Here is a 17,451-nt window from a genome sequence, read left to right as displayed (position 1 = left end):
CATTCTACCGACTTAATTGATTTTTCTTTCTTGGTCACCTTTTGTTATCTTGCCTGATTTCGCACTAAGGATTTCAATGTAATCCTCCGGATTGCCAAGGTTCTCCAGAATGCGTTTTTATTTGAAAGAATGTAGGACGTTGCGAAAAAAATCGATATAGCTGCAGTGCAAAAATAAAGAATCACTTTGGCGCAAAATCGGTAGATTATATTGCAGACTATTTCGTTATAGCTTTCACGCTGTAAAAAATCTAAACGTTTTGAAAGTAACGTGACGCGAATGGTATATCAAAGGTCGGAAATGGTCATCGTGAATGGCGTGAGAATTGATCGTCAACGTTTTGCTAACGTTGCTGTTGATTTTGGTGAGCTATTCAAGGGGTCATCGATATTCGACTTTGTACATGTTCGCTCCGTTAACTATTGCACATCCTAATTAATTGCATACAAATTTTAATATATATAACTTAATCAATTAATGTTATGTTAAATATGTTATATGTTATATAGTATTCTGTTTATCTATATTATTTGAAATTAATTGCATTTGTCCGTTAATTAATTACGTCATTTGTTTCTCGAAATCTATACGTAATAAAAACAATTTCATTCATTAAATTATACATTGTATAACTTATTACCAAATAAATTATTTAATAAACATTTTAAGTTTTATTATAATTTTAATCTAATTTTAATCTAATAACACTACAACATAAAAATGTTTCTAATATATTATTAATTTAATATTAATTAATTTTTAATAAAAATAGATATAGAAAAAATTTTTCTATATTTTTAATTTTTAATTAAGTTAGTAATTGCGTTTTAAAACCTTTTTGCTTGTGTTAGAGATATTTTTAAATATAAATATTTTCAATTAGTTGTAGTTCATACAACCGGCATGAGGAAAAACATATCGATTATAAGAACATATATATATTTTTTCTATATTCTTTGCCAATATCCAAAAATAATATACGCTATTTCAGAAAATGAGAAGATAATAATAATTGGTTAAAATTGCCACTTTATCGAACATGAAATTCAAGTTGTATTGCTCATATCTACCTTGAATTCTGAATCTCTAGGTTGCCAGACATTATTAAATTACTCACGCCTTTGACCAACAATCAATATCTTTTTACCTTCAATTTGCTGCAAACTACATAATATATACGTTTATATTACAAAAAAATAGTAATAGATTTATCAATTATTTGAGTATAAAATATTTTCTAATTAATTTTATATGTTATTTCATGTAATTTTTTTATATTTTGATTACATAATTTTTAATATTAATTTTCAATATAATATTTAAAAAATAAACAATTTAAATATCATAAAAATTTATAAGACATAAATGCAAAACAAATAACATAAATCAGTTAAAAAACTATTTATTATAAATTAATAAAACATAAAATGAAATACAGGAGTCATTAATACATATTTAAGTATGACACAAATGATCAGAATACAGCTATAATCAGCAATAAGTTGATTAAAAATCAAAGAAAAAAAAAGAAATAGTAGAAAAAGTAACAATAGTAAACAATTGTAGAAAAAGGAAAAACAAGCAATTAATAAACTAGACGTAGTAAAATATTATATTATATTTGGAGCAATTTTTTATCGTTTAATATTTACTTCAAAAACAAGAACTAAGAAAGAAAAGAAACAGCAAAGAAAGAAAGAATATCAGAGACATGTACACAAAGGAATGTTTGAAATATTAACTAAATGGCCGAGTATTCGTCGGAAGCACGTTTATCTGTGTACAGTTGATTGTCGGAGTCACATCGCACGTTATCCCACTCTGATGCATGCATACTAATTAATTCTAGTTCCATACAGCTTCCTAAGTGACGACCTAATTTCGCACGATTGCGCGAATACAGCAGGTTCTGGAGTAAACTGCGTTCCGGCGAGTTTGGTGCGATTCTTGCCTCGAGAATTGGAATTTAGTGTACCTAACGTGATTAGCCGATCGACGCGTTTCACGCGCGATACTGCTCGCATCGGACAGACTTTGATCCAATATAATCCGCTTATTTTGCAAAAGGTTGGCAATTTAGTAGTGAAATGTGCGAGAAAACATGCGCACGCCGGAAAATGATGCATCACTGGTGCCGTTGAAATATTATCATGAACACCTGGCGTCCTTTATTAGGATTGATATCAGAAAGATCTAATTTCCTTCAAGTTATCACGCGAACAACTGTATGTATAAATCAGATGAATCTATTTATCCTTGTAAAAGTCAAAGATATCCACGAAGAGATACCGCAAACTTATATAAGATTTAATTTTTTTGTAGAAAAAAAATCTATGTATCTTAGCACGATATAATTTCTCAATCATTTTGTAAAATTTAAGTTTAAAAAAATATTTTAAAGAACAATTTGTTCATTATGAATCTAATATATTGTGTCGTATTTATAATTACATAGAAGAATTATTATACATGAATATATTATTAATATTTCTAAAATATTAACAATATATAATTTCCTTGAAATATTAAAATTTTTTGAAATTGTTGTAAACTTGATTGTACAGCCATTATAAAAATGGAAATATTTCAATGCTTTTAAAATTCTCTTGAATTCGTGATACAAGGCAGCTTGCATTTAATAGCATTATTTACGCCATGCTAATGTATATTATATGGCATAAGAATATTATTAACATCTCAGATCCAATATTTACTGTAAAAAACATGTATTATTCAGTTGCTCATAAACGGCTATCTCTCATTAAACAAATCAAATAAAAAAATATAAATACTTCATATTTTAATTATAAAATGCTTTTACATCTGTACATTATAATCCTGTTCTCCTTTATCAACTTGTCAGCTCGATCTTGCTCAGGAAATATCAAGTCCGCCTTCCAATATCTTCAATTAATTATTTGTAGCACAGTGAAACGGAAGGATGTCACTGTCAAAATGAGATTAACAGAAACATGAGAACTCTGAAATCTGTCAGTGATAATTCACGCTGACATGGTACAGACGTAAGATATAATTAGAAACGAGATGTCGACAGGCGTGGTTGAAATATCACGCGATGAGTTCTAGTCTTTAGAAGAACAAAGTGATGATCGTCTCTAAAAGAAATAATTAAAATCGTGACTAGCCCACGCGAATCACTAGAATCGAAGAGGTCGCGCATGTTGGCGTAACAAAGTTTCGTGTTCCGCCGCGTTGGTTGCAGGGCAGCAAATGAAATTTTAGCGCAGCTTTCATTACGTGACGAGCTAGGTGCTGGATTAATAGGATTTTAATTACAGCCTTACCAAGATAAGCGCAGATAAATGTCACAACGAATATAAAGCTTGAACAAAAGTAACACAAATGCATCTCCTCTACACTTAAATAATGCATAGATGTATTTCAGACATATAAGGTATTATCTTGAATAAATTATTTATTTTTTAATATTATATTATAATAAGTATTATATAAACGTTTTATATATTATTAAGATTAAAACATTTTTATAAAAATGTTCGAAATTGAACTAAAATTATAATTTCTGGACTCTTTCACTTATAAGAAATTTTTATAAGAAGATTCTTGTAAAGATACTAAGTTTGTAATATATGTTTATCACGCATTCAGATTTAGACTCTAAAAAGACAAAAGATCTCTTAAACCTATTTTATAGTATTCCTAACTATTATTATATTACATACTTCATAGATTTTCTAAAAATGGCTATTAATTTATATGAAAAATTATTAATTCATAATTATACTCACTATAAAAGCTTTTAGAAATTTACTAAAAATGTAAACGCATAGAGGTTTATGTGCATTAAAACTTGCATCGTTAATTTCTACCTGACTATTTTTGCATTGATTAATAAACAGGAAATGTCAACATCATTTTCGATAAACATGATATATATCTTAATTCAAATCTTATAGTTTTTTGATTTTGTCGTAAAGCTAAATTCTAGAAAAGCGCAATTTAAAAAATAATTCATCCTATGAGATTCCAAAAGATTTGCGAGTTATCGTGTCGTGATCTTATATTATTTTTTTATGAAAAAAGATGATAATAGAAAGAAGTAACACACGATTAAATTAGTTTTATAAGTATTGTAAATAATATTTATGTAATAAAGAATAATAAACATATTTTTAATATTTTTTCAATGTTGTTATGGACTTTTAGACTATAAAAATAGTATTACATCAAAAAGATTCGAGGCTTTTTACATAGAGTTAATCGAATATCAATATTAGAACAATATTTTATCAAAGTAGAGTAGTGCACCGGCACGGATCATAATATATTATGAATAGCCAGCACAAAGTATAAAAGCTTTATCAGCTATTCGGCAAAAAAAGTCTATCTTGATGGTAAGCTCATTCTCCACAAATGATGAATTTACTGAAGCGGATGGATGATAAATTTTTACCTGTGTCGAGATGTCGTGATTTTCACAACGCAAGCGTTTCAAACTTTAATGAGGCAACGAAAGAATTTCCTGGATCAAACGGTTCACTGAACAAAGATGGATTCGTGTCACGAGAGGAATGTCGAAAGGTGGAGTTAAACTTCGATGGCATTTCTAACGAAATTCCCATCAAACTTGTGAAACTCGATACCGCTGTAAAACTTGCAAACGTAGTAAAAATCTCAACGGACACTCAATAATACATTACAATATGACGCTAATTTTGTAATAAAATGCTGAATAAAGATGGTGCAGAAATCCAATTGCAAAACATTTTATGTCACACTTATTTTTTATACTTTATCAGAACACATTTTAATAAATTAATTAGTTAATTCAACGATAATAATTTAATTAATAATAAAATTAAATTTTTAAAAATATTATTAATAAAAATATAGCAATAATAATTAAAAATATAATGATAAGAGAGATGGTATAAGTATATTTAACATTTAAAATTACGTTTACGACCGTTTGAAAATCATAAATTTTCTAGTATCTAATATTTTATGCAAAACTTATCATAAACTTCAGCGAAAAGAAAATTTTCCTAACACAATATCTTCCCCATCGGAAATTTCTATTGCGCACGTTAAGAGATGCTATATATTAGTTTTATCTACCACAAAGCACCACGCAGTAGTACCTCCACCTGCTGCGTACGTGACAATCGTGTTACCGTTTCTATGAAGGAAACGGATGCGTCCTGAAATATCTCGCAAAGCATTTCATAACACGATTATGAGCCATCCAGATCTGACAATATCTAGAAAGCATCAGCTAAACAGAATATGTCTTCGTGCGCTGTGATAAGTTCAATGAGACTTAATGAAAGCCTACACTGACGCATTAATTTATTATCGCGAATGATCTAGCGCCGCATAATAAAAACGGTAAAAGAGACGGATTACGATATGAAGTTATTCCGCCGATTAATAGCGTAACTTTGCGGTTCTCCGCAGCAAATGAGCAGATTGCAAAAGGAACGTCATCGGCGCCGGATGTAAAAGGAAGCTAAAGTTTACCGCAATTCCGCGGTTTCAGCTCCGTAAATCCAATGTAACGAAAGAGACGATCACGAAGTTATATATAGCGTGACCTCTTTGAGCCTTTTCGACAGCGAGGGCGATAAATTCTACATTTTTACTCGATAACGCTTCTTCAGTTTGAAGCTAGCTCGTGCACGACAAAAAAAACTTTCCATTGCATTTTTTTATTTTTTTTTCAACAGTTTTGTTTTAACGAAATATACCTGTGAGTTTATTTTCCATTTTGTTTTATTTAACACCGATTTTACTGGAAAATTTTTTTCATCGACTATAAACATCGACTAGAGACATATAAAATATATATTTGATTTTAATAAAAATTTGTCTAATTCATAAATATATAATTAGAAAGATCTTATATAATAAATAACAAATGTATTAACTTTTGATATTCCTATTTTTTATGTCATAATAATTCGCTGCCCAAAAAAGTTTTTTTTTAGCGCATAAGTATTTTTTTTCGCTAGAATATAATAGAAAATTAATGTGTCTTTGTTTTTAACCCAATTTTTACACTAAAAATTCTTTCTGTTATACAACTTTATGCAAATATATGCAAACGTTTCGTTGCATTAATGGCATCGCAATAAAATATTCAGTTTCGTTCGTCAAGGATGCCGTGAAGGTTGTAATCTTGATATTCGGCGCTTTGATTTAATTATTCGTTCGTCTTCATGTATTTATTTTTGAACGTTCAGAGATGCATCACATCTCGCATCGCGACTAGCAATAGCTTCTGGAAGCTATAAAGTTTCGTGGTTGGTAAAGTGCATGTAAGATGATTTGAACTTACCTCTTCCCAGACGAGTTGTTTGCTAACCCCCGGCCGAAGGTTCATAATTTTCAACTCCGCCGCCTTTAACACACCATCTTGAGTGAACTCTACGTTTGGCTTTCCTTGATCACCCTCGACCGAAACGTTCTTCAAATATCTAAAAAAAGAGAGAGAGAGAGAGAGAGAGAGAGAGAGAGAGATACAATGTGTTATAATATATAAAGAAGAACAGTACAAAAACTGTAAGCTTTGTAAAAATTATATTGAAAGATATTATAAAATATTAAATGCGATGTGTATACATATATTTATATAATAAGATTATAATATTAAATTTATTAAATAATGTGTAATAAAATTAAATCATTTAATAAAGTAAACATTTTCATTTTGTAATATTACATAAAATAAATAAAATACTGTATTATCCTGAGAATATATAGTTCTCGAACATTTTTACAAAATTCTGCTAATTTATTACAAAGTTTGTAAAAATTTCTTATAATACCATTTAAAGAAAATTCTAATCTTATTTAGAAAGTTTCGCATGAATGATGCACGAATCTATCCACATTTTAGCAAATTATGTGAAATTACTTGAAAAATAGATCCCCTGTGCTCCATCGTGATTCACCGATGCCTTCGCAGCTCAGTTGAGTGTTCAGACTTCGATTCGCATTTTTCGGATCATTGACAAAATCTTCGACACCGTAAGCGTAGACCTTGATTGCCGTGGTGATTTCGCTTACCAAACTCTCACTGCTGGTATCGAAATGTACACCTGCAGCAACAAAGAGATATCGGGCGGATTTGTTAAAACAATTTTATATCAGTAAGAATTATATCAGTTTGCACAATACCAATTCAATCATGCCAGAATAAAGAAGATTTTCCATTTCTTTTTTTTTTTTTTGCTTTCTTTTACCGATGATAATCTGATAGAAACAAGCGGACAACCAAATAAGCTTAAAAGTAATTTATGAAATACTGATTTTAATTTTCAATATAGAGCTTATTGCTTAAACTCTCTTTGATAATTCATAATTTCGCATAAACTTGCGATTTACAAAATTTGGATTTTTGTGATAACTGGACTTCAATTCGATTTGATATTTTTTTAGTTGTTTATTTTTGAATAATTTCATCGTTCTGTTTATATTAAAAAACTGTGTAAAAAATATATTTTTAAACTTAAAATACTAAATATTTATTTGTAATTTAATTAAGAAATAAGTGAAAAATGAATTTTTTGTAGATATGATATAACTTAATAAAATAAACAGATAAAAATAACAGAAGAATTTCATCCAAATTTATAGTAATTTTTTTCGTTATTCCTACTGTTGATTTTACTTTGCTTATATTAAAAAATTTTTTTATATTGATTGTCTCTTTTTTATATGTTCAAAGAATATATCTTTTTTTATAGAAACACGAAGATGCGCTTTGTAAGATTTTATTCAACCAGATTTTTATGCAATACACTGCGCCAACTACATTTCCATAAGTGTGTATCAAAAGTGTGAGCAGGATGCGAGAAGGAGAGAAAAATGAAAATAAATCGATGTATCACAAGGCTGAGAAACGTTGGCGATTCATGCCAGAGCTGCTTTCTTCTTTTTCTTCGACCAGAAGTTGACCCGTGAAAATCAAGTCAACAAAAATTTTCTATATTGTTTGAGTATATGTATTTCAGAACGAAATATTCTTTGAAAATTTAGCGAGATACAGAAAAATCTTGAATTTCACGATTTTATTTTGCAGAGCTGCAAACAGTGCACAACATCTTTTTGATAAAACACATAAAATTCTTACTTTCTTTCGTGTTAGCTAACGTAAGATAAATGTGGATTTATATGGATGAATATAGTTGAATATATACTCTTGCAACAGAAAGAACTTGAGAAAGGAAAAGACAGAGAATATTAAATATAAGCAAGCAACGTTTGCTTTGCTTGATTCGTAGCAATCGTGTTTTAAGAACACGAGGTGTTTGCGTTCTATATATATATATAGAACGAGTTTACCACACTAGTTTTAGCTCGCAGAAATTCAGACGCGAGAGATTCAATCTAAGTTATGTTATTCTACATGGTTCACCAGAAGGAATTCGGCGAATTTATTTTTCTCTCAAGGATATTCTTAGAAAATTCTCAAGGAAGAAATCAATTTTCTGTTTCCGCGATTCTGGTCACGGTGTGAATAACTCTCCCGTTTAACCGCCCGAAAGCCATGCATTCTTTCCAATAAAAGGCGTACTCTGAATGTTAACATATGTGTAACCGAAGTAAATACTCCGTTTTACCGAGATGCCTAGCATATTTAAAAGAGATGTGAGATTATATATTATTTTTAATGAATTCTATGTAATGATTAGAATTATTTTCGTATTATTGTGTACACATACACATTATGTTTTTCTTTTAATTAAAAAAGATAGATTATTTTTAATTTATTTTCAACATAATATATATTTTAATTAAATTATTTTTATTATAAGTTTCATTAATTTTACGAAGTTTTATAATTTTTATGTAGTTTTAGATTAAAATATAATAAATACATATTTGATATAATCCTTAAATTTTGTGAATATATTTGGATCTTCTTTTATAAGATCTTCTTTTCTAATTAATTATAAAATAAGAAAGAAGGCTTCAGAAGAATGCTTAATTTTTCAGATATAAAATTATCGCAGAAAATTTTAGTCTAAACCGATATAAAAATTGTAAATTCAATTAAAATATGTTACAATTTTTTATTTATTTTTGTGAATGTTATAATATTGATTATAGTTTACGCACAATTTGATTGGAACTTCGTACACATAGACCTCGTAGTATTTTAAAATTAGGAGAATGTGTAAATCCAGTAACCGCGAATACATAAATACGAATAGTTTTACTACTCACCTAACATTCCGACCGGAAACTGACTGGGAGTTTGTAGATTCTCGATAACGCTTTGCGTGACGACCCACACATAATTCTCGCCAGTAATTTTGTATTCCCTGGCAGCGGTCAGGATATGAGTAGCCTCTTCTCTGGTCGAGTACAGTAGCATCACTCGAGACTCGCTGTTAACTAACTCGAGCAAATCGTGCGGTTCGGTAACCAGAATGGCGCTCAGTATGGTGAACTTGAATGTGTCCTGCATGTCGGAGATTCTCTCTCTGACCGCCTGTATGAAGTCGTCGTGACCAGCTATTTGCGAGGTGACTACGCTAAACTGATGCCACTTGTACCTCTCCAGGATACTCAGCATCGCCGCGGTCTGATGTTCCAGCGACGGTGCCAGTTGCAGCTGCAGACTACTCTGCGACGCCCGCTACAAACCAACGGAATTCCCGTTATGTTTCGTGAATGTTGACAAAGTACACGAACTATATGTTTATTTACACAAACTATATTTCAGTTCAATTTTAACTTCACTTTTACATGTTATAAAAAATATTTCTATGTGCAGAACAAGAAAAAGTAAATAGTCCGAACTTGCTTTATTGCAAACTGCTGTTTCATCTCGTATATTTCAATATAACTTGAGACATTCTTTGACGTAATGAAAAATTCATCTATAGATATTGTTTACGCGCAGAAACATTAAAAAATTCTTTTACTTTTTTCTCTCTTATTTTAGTTGTAATAACTTACTCTCTCCAGACCAGAATTATCAGCATTCCATGCAATCACAGGAATTCCTAAGTAACCGGCTAATTGAAGAAAATATTGAGCGCTGGCCGTACTGCGTCCGTATTGCTCATAGTTCATAAGGTATAAGATGGCCGATACGTTCACCGAAAGAAACTCCTTACAAAGCGAGTCTAAGATAGCTGAAACACAAACCATTATTTCATTAAATAGTAATCCTAATAAATAAACAAATAACATTTCAATTTTTTACCTTATTTATTTCCTTATTATTAGAGGAAATTTTTAAAAGGTTTTTTATTTTTATTATATATGTGTGTGTGTGTGTGTGTGTGTGTGTGTGTGTGTGTGTATATGTATAACATTCATATAATATCTTAACACAACACGATTAATTATTCTCAATTATTTGAAAGTTACAAAATAATATTCTTAGCAATAACAATCGTTTATGTGTGTTTACAATGAATTCCTTTTTCCGATTTGTTTTTACTTTTTTTTAATTTTACAAAGCGATCATATTAGCTAATTGAATGAATATCGACGAACAATTGGCGCCATATTCTGCAAGTTACAATAATCCAGTAAAATCAAGTGGATTTTCTATTCATCAGTATCACTAAACTTATTTCGTTGCTGAATGCATTATCGCTTAGCTGCTGGAATAAAACGGTACACGTAATTTTAATTTTTTACGACCACCATCCAGTTACGCCACGCTATTCTTTCCCGTTAAATTTATTTCTGCGCCTTTATCACACGCACGCCCATTTTTCGAAAAACGAAAAGCAAAACGACTACCATGAATATAATCAAACCTATCTCACGCAGAATATTTGACCGACTGACTTCGTTTTAGTTACAACCTATTGTTTCGAAATACAAAGTATAATAGAAAATTTTAGTTTTTTATTTCGCGTATGATATTTCTTCCATTTGACTTTATCCGATCCAATTTAAGCAAAAAGCATCAAGTTCACAACACAGAATTGAGATTTTAAAAGACAATGTAGTGCAGGGATTGGATTTAAGTAAACATTTTAGATAATGCTTTTTATTCCTTAAAGAATTTTGTATTTTTAGTTGTTTTTAACATAAAAGTAAGGATATTTTAATCTTTTAAACTCAAAGATAATATGTTGCAATAATTAGAAATCTGTCATTAAAATTAAAATTGATAATAAAATTTTAATGATGAATTTTCTAATATTGAATTTTCAATAATCCGTACATTAAAGATAAAGTTCGCTGTCAGCATTTATTTCACTTTTGACGGTGGTCGCATGTGTAATTTAAATCTCATAATTCTCATAATGTATGTATAATCGGTAATTTAATTCGATTAATCAGAGAAAATATTCTCTGATTCAGAAAATACTCCTATAATATAACGTTATTTCATTAAATATAAGTACTTTGTTGCTTTACCAAGTACTAGTCGAGGAGATAATTAATCGCCATAGAAGATCCGATTTGTCTTGTCCAATATGATCTTTAACGATCAACTCGAAATAATTTTAAAATGTATTATACAGCTGTAATTTGAATACGAAAAATTTTTATATATTTTAAAAGCACGTATATTTGACAAATAAACGTTGTTTTCTTTCAATCTTTATACTATTAATTTAATAGCAATTAAACTAAAAGAGTTAGATTTTAGCCTGCTAATAGCTATAAATATTTAAATAAAAGAATTGACATTTCTTTATCTATATATATCTATAAATAATTATATCTATGAATTTCCTTTTGTTTTTTATATTTTTTGTTTTCTATATTTCTTGAAATACGTCTGTATATATACTTATGCGTTATAGTTAATCTTATTCTCTTTTTAGTTCATGTATAATTTTAGAATAATTTATAAGTTATAATAAGTATTGTACGCACCTTGTGTTATGAAATTATATTGGCATATTTGAACATTGCACTTTCATATTCATTACTATGTTATATGCATATATTACGTTATTTATTTTTAGTGTAATTGTCACAGTATGTGCAAATAAATCATTAAAATATATAACTATTGCAATTATCGTAAAATCATTGATTAATTAATCCAGTCTATTCATGATTGGTTGTATATCTTTTAGTTATATATTTTAAAATTTTCACAAAAAATTTGACTAAAGTATCATACAAAAATCAATTTAGCCACTGAGAACAATTGAAATATGTATTTAAATAATAAACTTATACCTTTGATATTGACATCACAAAATACATTAATTAATTGGATTTGTAATGTGACTACATTAACATTACTAAATAATGTTATTTTAACGTAACAGTAGTTATTCACATGTATTGTTTCCAACACAAAGCCGCAATCAAGTTTGGCACAATAAAATAATATTTGCGTAGCACTCTATGCCTCTAATAAACAATGTTACAATAGAAGTGGAAGTACGAGTATAATAAATACGTTAACATGAGTACTTATGTAATTTATTTAATTATTTTACTTGTGACAGAAAAAAGCGTATATTAGGTATTCTTATCAAAAGAAACAACGGTGATTCAAAGTCATATTTTAACAATCCGTAGAACCCATAAATCTTTTAAATGATTGTATTAACAGGTTCAGTTTCACTTCTCTCTGTGTATATATATATACTATGGCCTATTTCAAATTATTGAAAACGTAGTATCATGAATGTAGTAGCTAAATCTGTATCAAGCAACAGCAAGTCGATTAACGTAAATTCCTTTGATCAGAAACTACCTTGACTTTGGAATATTGTATAATCGAGTGCCTCGTCGACCATGCGTTTGTAATTTGTTGAGATTGAACGTACATAGACCTTTAAAATAAACTTTAATACATAATAAAACAGTCTAAACACGCATTTTTAAGTATTACAATTAAAAAGATATATTACAATTAAAAATTACTTGTAACAATTAAAAATATAACAAAAATGTTAATCTCTGATAAATAATGTTAGTCGCAATGAAACTGCATCATTAATGTCGAGAGAGTTGTTCATTCATTTATCAATAAATATATCTCGTATATACATACACACACATATATGTAGACATTTTGCATTATTGCATTTGTTTGAAAATTTATAAATTATAATTGTGCTCATAAAAGTGATAAATGTTCAGAAAGAAAGGACAAATTGGTACCACTTGTGTTAAACTCTTATCAAGTGTTATTAACGAACAGGTTATTTATGACTTGTTGATATTTTGTCTAAATCGATGAATAGATTATTTACGACTTTGCGTGTCCGCGAAAATTAATAATTTCTAATGGAATGTTGAATTCTCGCTTGTAACAGCAAATGGCATTTAAAATTGGATACGTAAAATTATCAAATATGAACGCTGCTCCTCCCATCCGACAAATGTTAAATTAATATCCAGTTTTATTTAATTGTAAGTCTGTGATCACACATTTATTTTTTTCACCAAATTGTGTACGTTTATTTCTATATAATGCTGTATATATTAGTGGAATATACCTTACGATTTCACATATCAATCTGTTAATCCGAACTGATACAGATTTACATCCGTAAATCCAGTTAACGTAATTAAACGCGCAATTCATCAAGATTAGTCACCTCCGTAGAACTATATTTGTAACGTTATTCTGATCGTGATTTGTGAGTAACTTAACACGATTCCGCCAATCCTAAATCATTAATATTAACATCTACATTGGCTGCAAATCAGAAATCGGTCGCGTTTGTTTCGACCAACAATTACGATGCCAATAACGACAATCATGACAAATTGAGGCTTCCGCATTATTGGCCGCAAAGATATTTCGCCGGTAATTACAATATTGCTAATGATTACACTATCGTAATCGGAGATACTAGCTTGGGAATGTTGCCTTGGCTGCTGCGGGTCAGCCCTTGTATATCGATAGTCAGCTTAACCACATATTAATTAATCAGGCTATTATGAGCGTGTGGAATAGGCTTCCATAGTTTCATAATTAATGGAAACCATTCTATCCTTCCAAATAAATATAGATTTAAGAGTTTAAGTAAATATGACGAAAAAATTTTTCCTTTATAGCCATAAAGATATAAATCTGATCATGTCTGACCATGACCTTTATTCTACTGAAAAATAGATTGCATCTGTTTATGTACAATCATTTATTAATTTAATTAGTGATGTTTAATTTCCTACGATAGGCGTAATACATTATTACAATAGAAATATAATTATTTTCAATTTGCGGAGGATGTACTTCTATGAAATAATAATAAAAAAGTCTGATTGTAAGAATGCCAGAAAAAAATTAAGAGAATTAAAATTTATTGATTAAAATTTATCGGTTAAAATTTAACAGTTAGCGCCATCATATCATATAACTGTTTTAAGATTTACTAAAATTTAATTAGAATGTATACTTTACATTTATTAAGCACGTATTTCGAAATATTAAAAATATTATCAAACATTTATAAATAAATGAGAAATCTTTTATTCTCGTTATATCGTAATTAATGATAAGATATAAAAATTTAAACAAAATGATCAGAATAATTATTTGTTTGAAAGTAATAATTATAAACTAAATTTGTTAACCGTGTAATTAGATGAATAGAAATATTGTTGTTATAGTATTAATATAACGTGAAAGCAATATTAAAAAATTATATTTGCATGTATTATAGTTTAATTATTCGTTCGCGTTTAACCGAACATTTTTCATAAATTTAATACGCAGCAGTTTTACCTTCAGTCATAAATTTCAAAGTTTTTCCTTAATTGGAATTCATACAAGAAGGATTTGGTATTACATCATGACAAAATAATTCAAGTAGTAAAAAAAGCAATGTGATTTTCAAACTACTTTATATTTAGCAAAGTATAAATTGACAAGATAAGTTTAATTGAATGCACACTGAACGTTCCTTGCGTAAATATCTCACAATTAGTCTAAAAGCTTGAGCAGAGTACGAGTATATGTAGTAGCGTTCCCGTAAACACGAAACTAACGACAGTTGACGTTTAGCATAAAACGAGCTTAATCGATAACCATTTAATCGATCGCTTATTCATGACACTTAGTATTTAAATATTTAAAATGTTTCACAAGTAATCAGATTTGCAAGTTATTTAATCATTTGAATATCATTGATTTTATTCAATAAAATGAGATAATTGAAATTGACTTATTTAATATCAATTCACGACTATGTATAACAATTTGATCGATATTGACACTGTTTTACACTTCATTCAGCGATAATTATTTATTATAAATGTAACCACGCAATAATGATAAACATGCAATAATTCTACACAATTTTCGTAATTATAAAGAAAAATATTGAAAAAATTTAACTCTATGACTATTCGAACTTTAATAATGATTACTGTTATTTTTTTTCTTACGTGTCACTTAGAAGAAGGTGATTTTTAAAACTTAAAGTGTGTGTGTATCGTCATTTAAAGTAATACGGTCGCAGTCGTTCTATGTAAATATTGAGATTGGAAGCTAGTGTGCTGTCTAAATATTATATAGATGAAGGAGGAAATTTCGAACCCCGAGAATCATATACTGAATGACAGTAAACGCGTAAATACACTGACATCGACTACTCGCTGTCGTCATGAACGTGTGAGTTAAGCCTGAAATATTGGCTTTCTAGGACATCTTTCAGATACGAAGAAATGCAATGCGCCAATGTTAATTCCGACAGGTCGTACATCACTTCTACGGCCGAACAACGCGCAGAGAAATACTTCCCATGGTAAAATCTTCCCGACCAACGTCGTCAGACGGGAAATTACGAGGGGTTTGCGCACAGTCTTGTTTGCTTGGCGATGTTCACACGATGCGAGCAGAGTCAAACATTACCAAATAAAGGAAAGAAATATCAACCTACCTAAACCATTAAAACAACTTTACCTTTTGCGGATTTTTTGTTGTTAATGAAATGTTCTAAAATCTAAAACTATTAAATACATTAAATAAAATCTGATCGTCAAAATACATAAATAATACAAATGATGAATGAGACTTTTTATATCTATTATTCTCCTTTATTATATATCTTCTTTATTAATGTTGATAAGAAAAAATATTCACAGAAAGAATTTTTTTGTTCAAGTATCTAAAAATTTAGCTAGATACGGATTTGAAAATAATTTCATTGGACTATCAAAATTATCATGTAAAACAATCAAACATAATAAACAATGTTGCAAAAAGCTTTAACATTTTAGCAACCAGTATGAGCGTCCTACACAATTATTTTAATTTAAAAAAATTTATTTTTAGATCTGTATCTATCTAAATTTAGTTACTTAAATTTAGTTAGCAAAAGCGTTCTTTCCGCGTTGATAACAATTCAAGCTAAAACCTAAGCTTAATTCTCTAAAGCTAATAAAAACTCTGTAGCACAGTTACTGACGCTGAATTTGTACGATCCATTTAACTAATGTTAATTAAAAGGCATTAATTAATTTCAAAAACATCTTACTTAATTTCAAGAAACTAAAATAATATTTTTTTAATTTGTAAAAAGAATGAATACTAAGTATATTTTAATAAGAATAATCCAAATTTATTTTTCACATATTTAACATAAAGATAATTGTTTGACATTTTTAACAAACAGATTTAACTACATGGATTCAATGGACTCACACCGTCTACCGGGTTAACATTGTTACTAGTGTCATATTACCTTATGATAAAGTTATATCACTGACATCTGTTATACGAGTACGAGGGTCGTTCGAAAAGTCCGTGCAAAGTCACTGCTGATGGCACTACTGGCGCGTATCAAGGTTAGATTTAGTTAGTAGCATCTCTTGGAGGAACACACACCAAGTTACAGCCAGATCGGTCTATTTGTTTGTGTTTGGCATTCATTTGAATCGAGGAAGTCGAGTGATTTTCAATAACGCACCAGCTCACACCTCAGCAGTTGTGGTCGCAAAATTAATGGAATTAGGGTTCCAACTCGTCTCACATCCCCCCTATTCTCCAGACTTGGCTCCCTCGGACTACTATTTGTTCCCCAATATGAAGAAATGGCTGGCGGGAAAAAGATTTTATGGAAACGAGGACGTGATTGCAGAAACAAACCCCCCTCGACTTCCTCGATTCAAATGAATGCCAAACACAAACAAATAGACCGATCTGGCTGTAACTTGGTGTGTGTTCCTCCAAGAGATGCTACTAACTAAATCTAACCTTGATACGCGCCAGTAGTGCCATCAGCAGTGACTTTGCACGGACTTTTCGAACGACCCTCGTATATTCACAGAGCAAACTGGTTTCTCCTCGATTTTATGGTAGCTTATTTACCTGTCGGGCTTGCGTCATACTTTGTCAAGCCTGTATTAGCTTCAAAATATTTATCTAAATTGTATATTCCATATCTAAAATGTATAATTGTATGTAACCATCGATTAAGAATATGTAACGTTATAAGAAACTAAGTAAAATCATATAAAACGGAAAATAAATATATGTATGTAAATCATATAATGCTTTTACATTATTATTTC

At 29.5% G+C, this 17,451-nt stretch overlaps 1 protein-coding gene across 1 annotated transcript in view; it reads right to left on the bottom strand.

The window, feature by feature from the left end:
• Positions 1-17,451, bottom strand: part of LOC108756633 (glutamate receptor ionotropic, NMDA 2B) — a 171,733-nt gene that overhangs the window by 32,727 nt on the left and 121,555 nt on the right. Inside the window, exons 4-7 of the mRNA XM_018500601.1 lie at positions 9,952-10,130; positions 9,214-9,628; positions 6,899-7,082; positions 6,320-6,458 (exon numbers count right to left, since the gene is read on the bottom strand). Coding sequence (XP_018356103.1) covers positions 6,320-6,458; positions 6,899-7,082; positions 9,214-9,628; positions 9,952-10,130 — 917 coding nt within the window. The remainder of the gene's footprint in view (positions 1-6,319; positions 6,459-6,898; positions 7,083-9,213; positions 9,629-9,951; positions 10,131-17,451) is intronic.

Source organism: Trachymyrmex septentrionalis, unplaced genomic scaffold (assembly GCF_001594115.1).
Source record: "Trachymyrmex septentrionalis isolate Tsep2-gDNA-1 unplaced genomic scaffold, Tsep1.0 scaffold129, whole genome shotgun sequence".
Lineage (NCBI taxonomy): Eukaryota > Metazoa > Arthropoda > Insecta > Hymenoptera > Formicidae > Trachymyrmex > Trachymyrmex septentrionalis.
The sequence above is the reverse complement of the archived record's forward strand: the minus strand, read 5'-3'. Positions and strand labels throughout refer to the sequence as shown.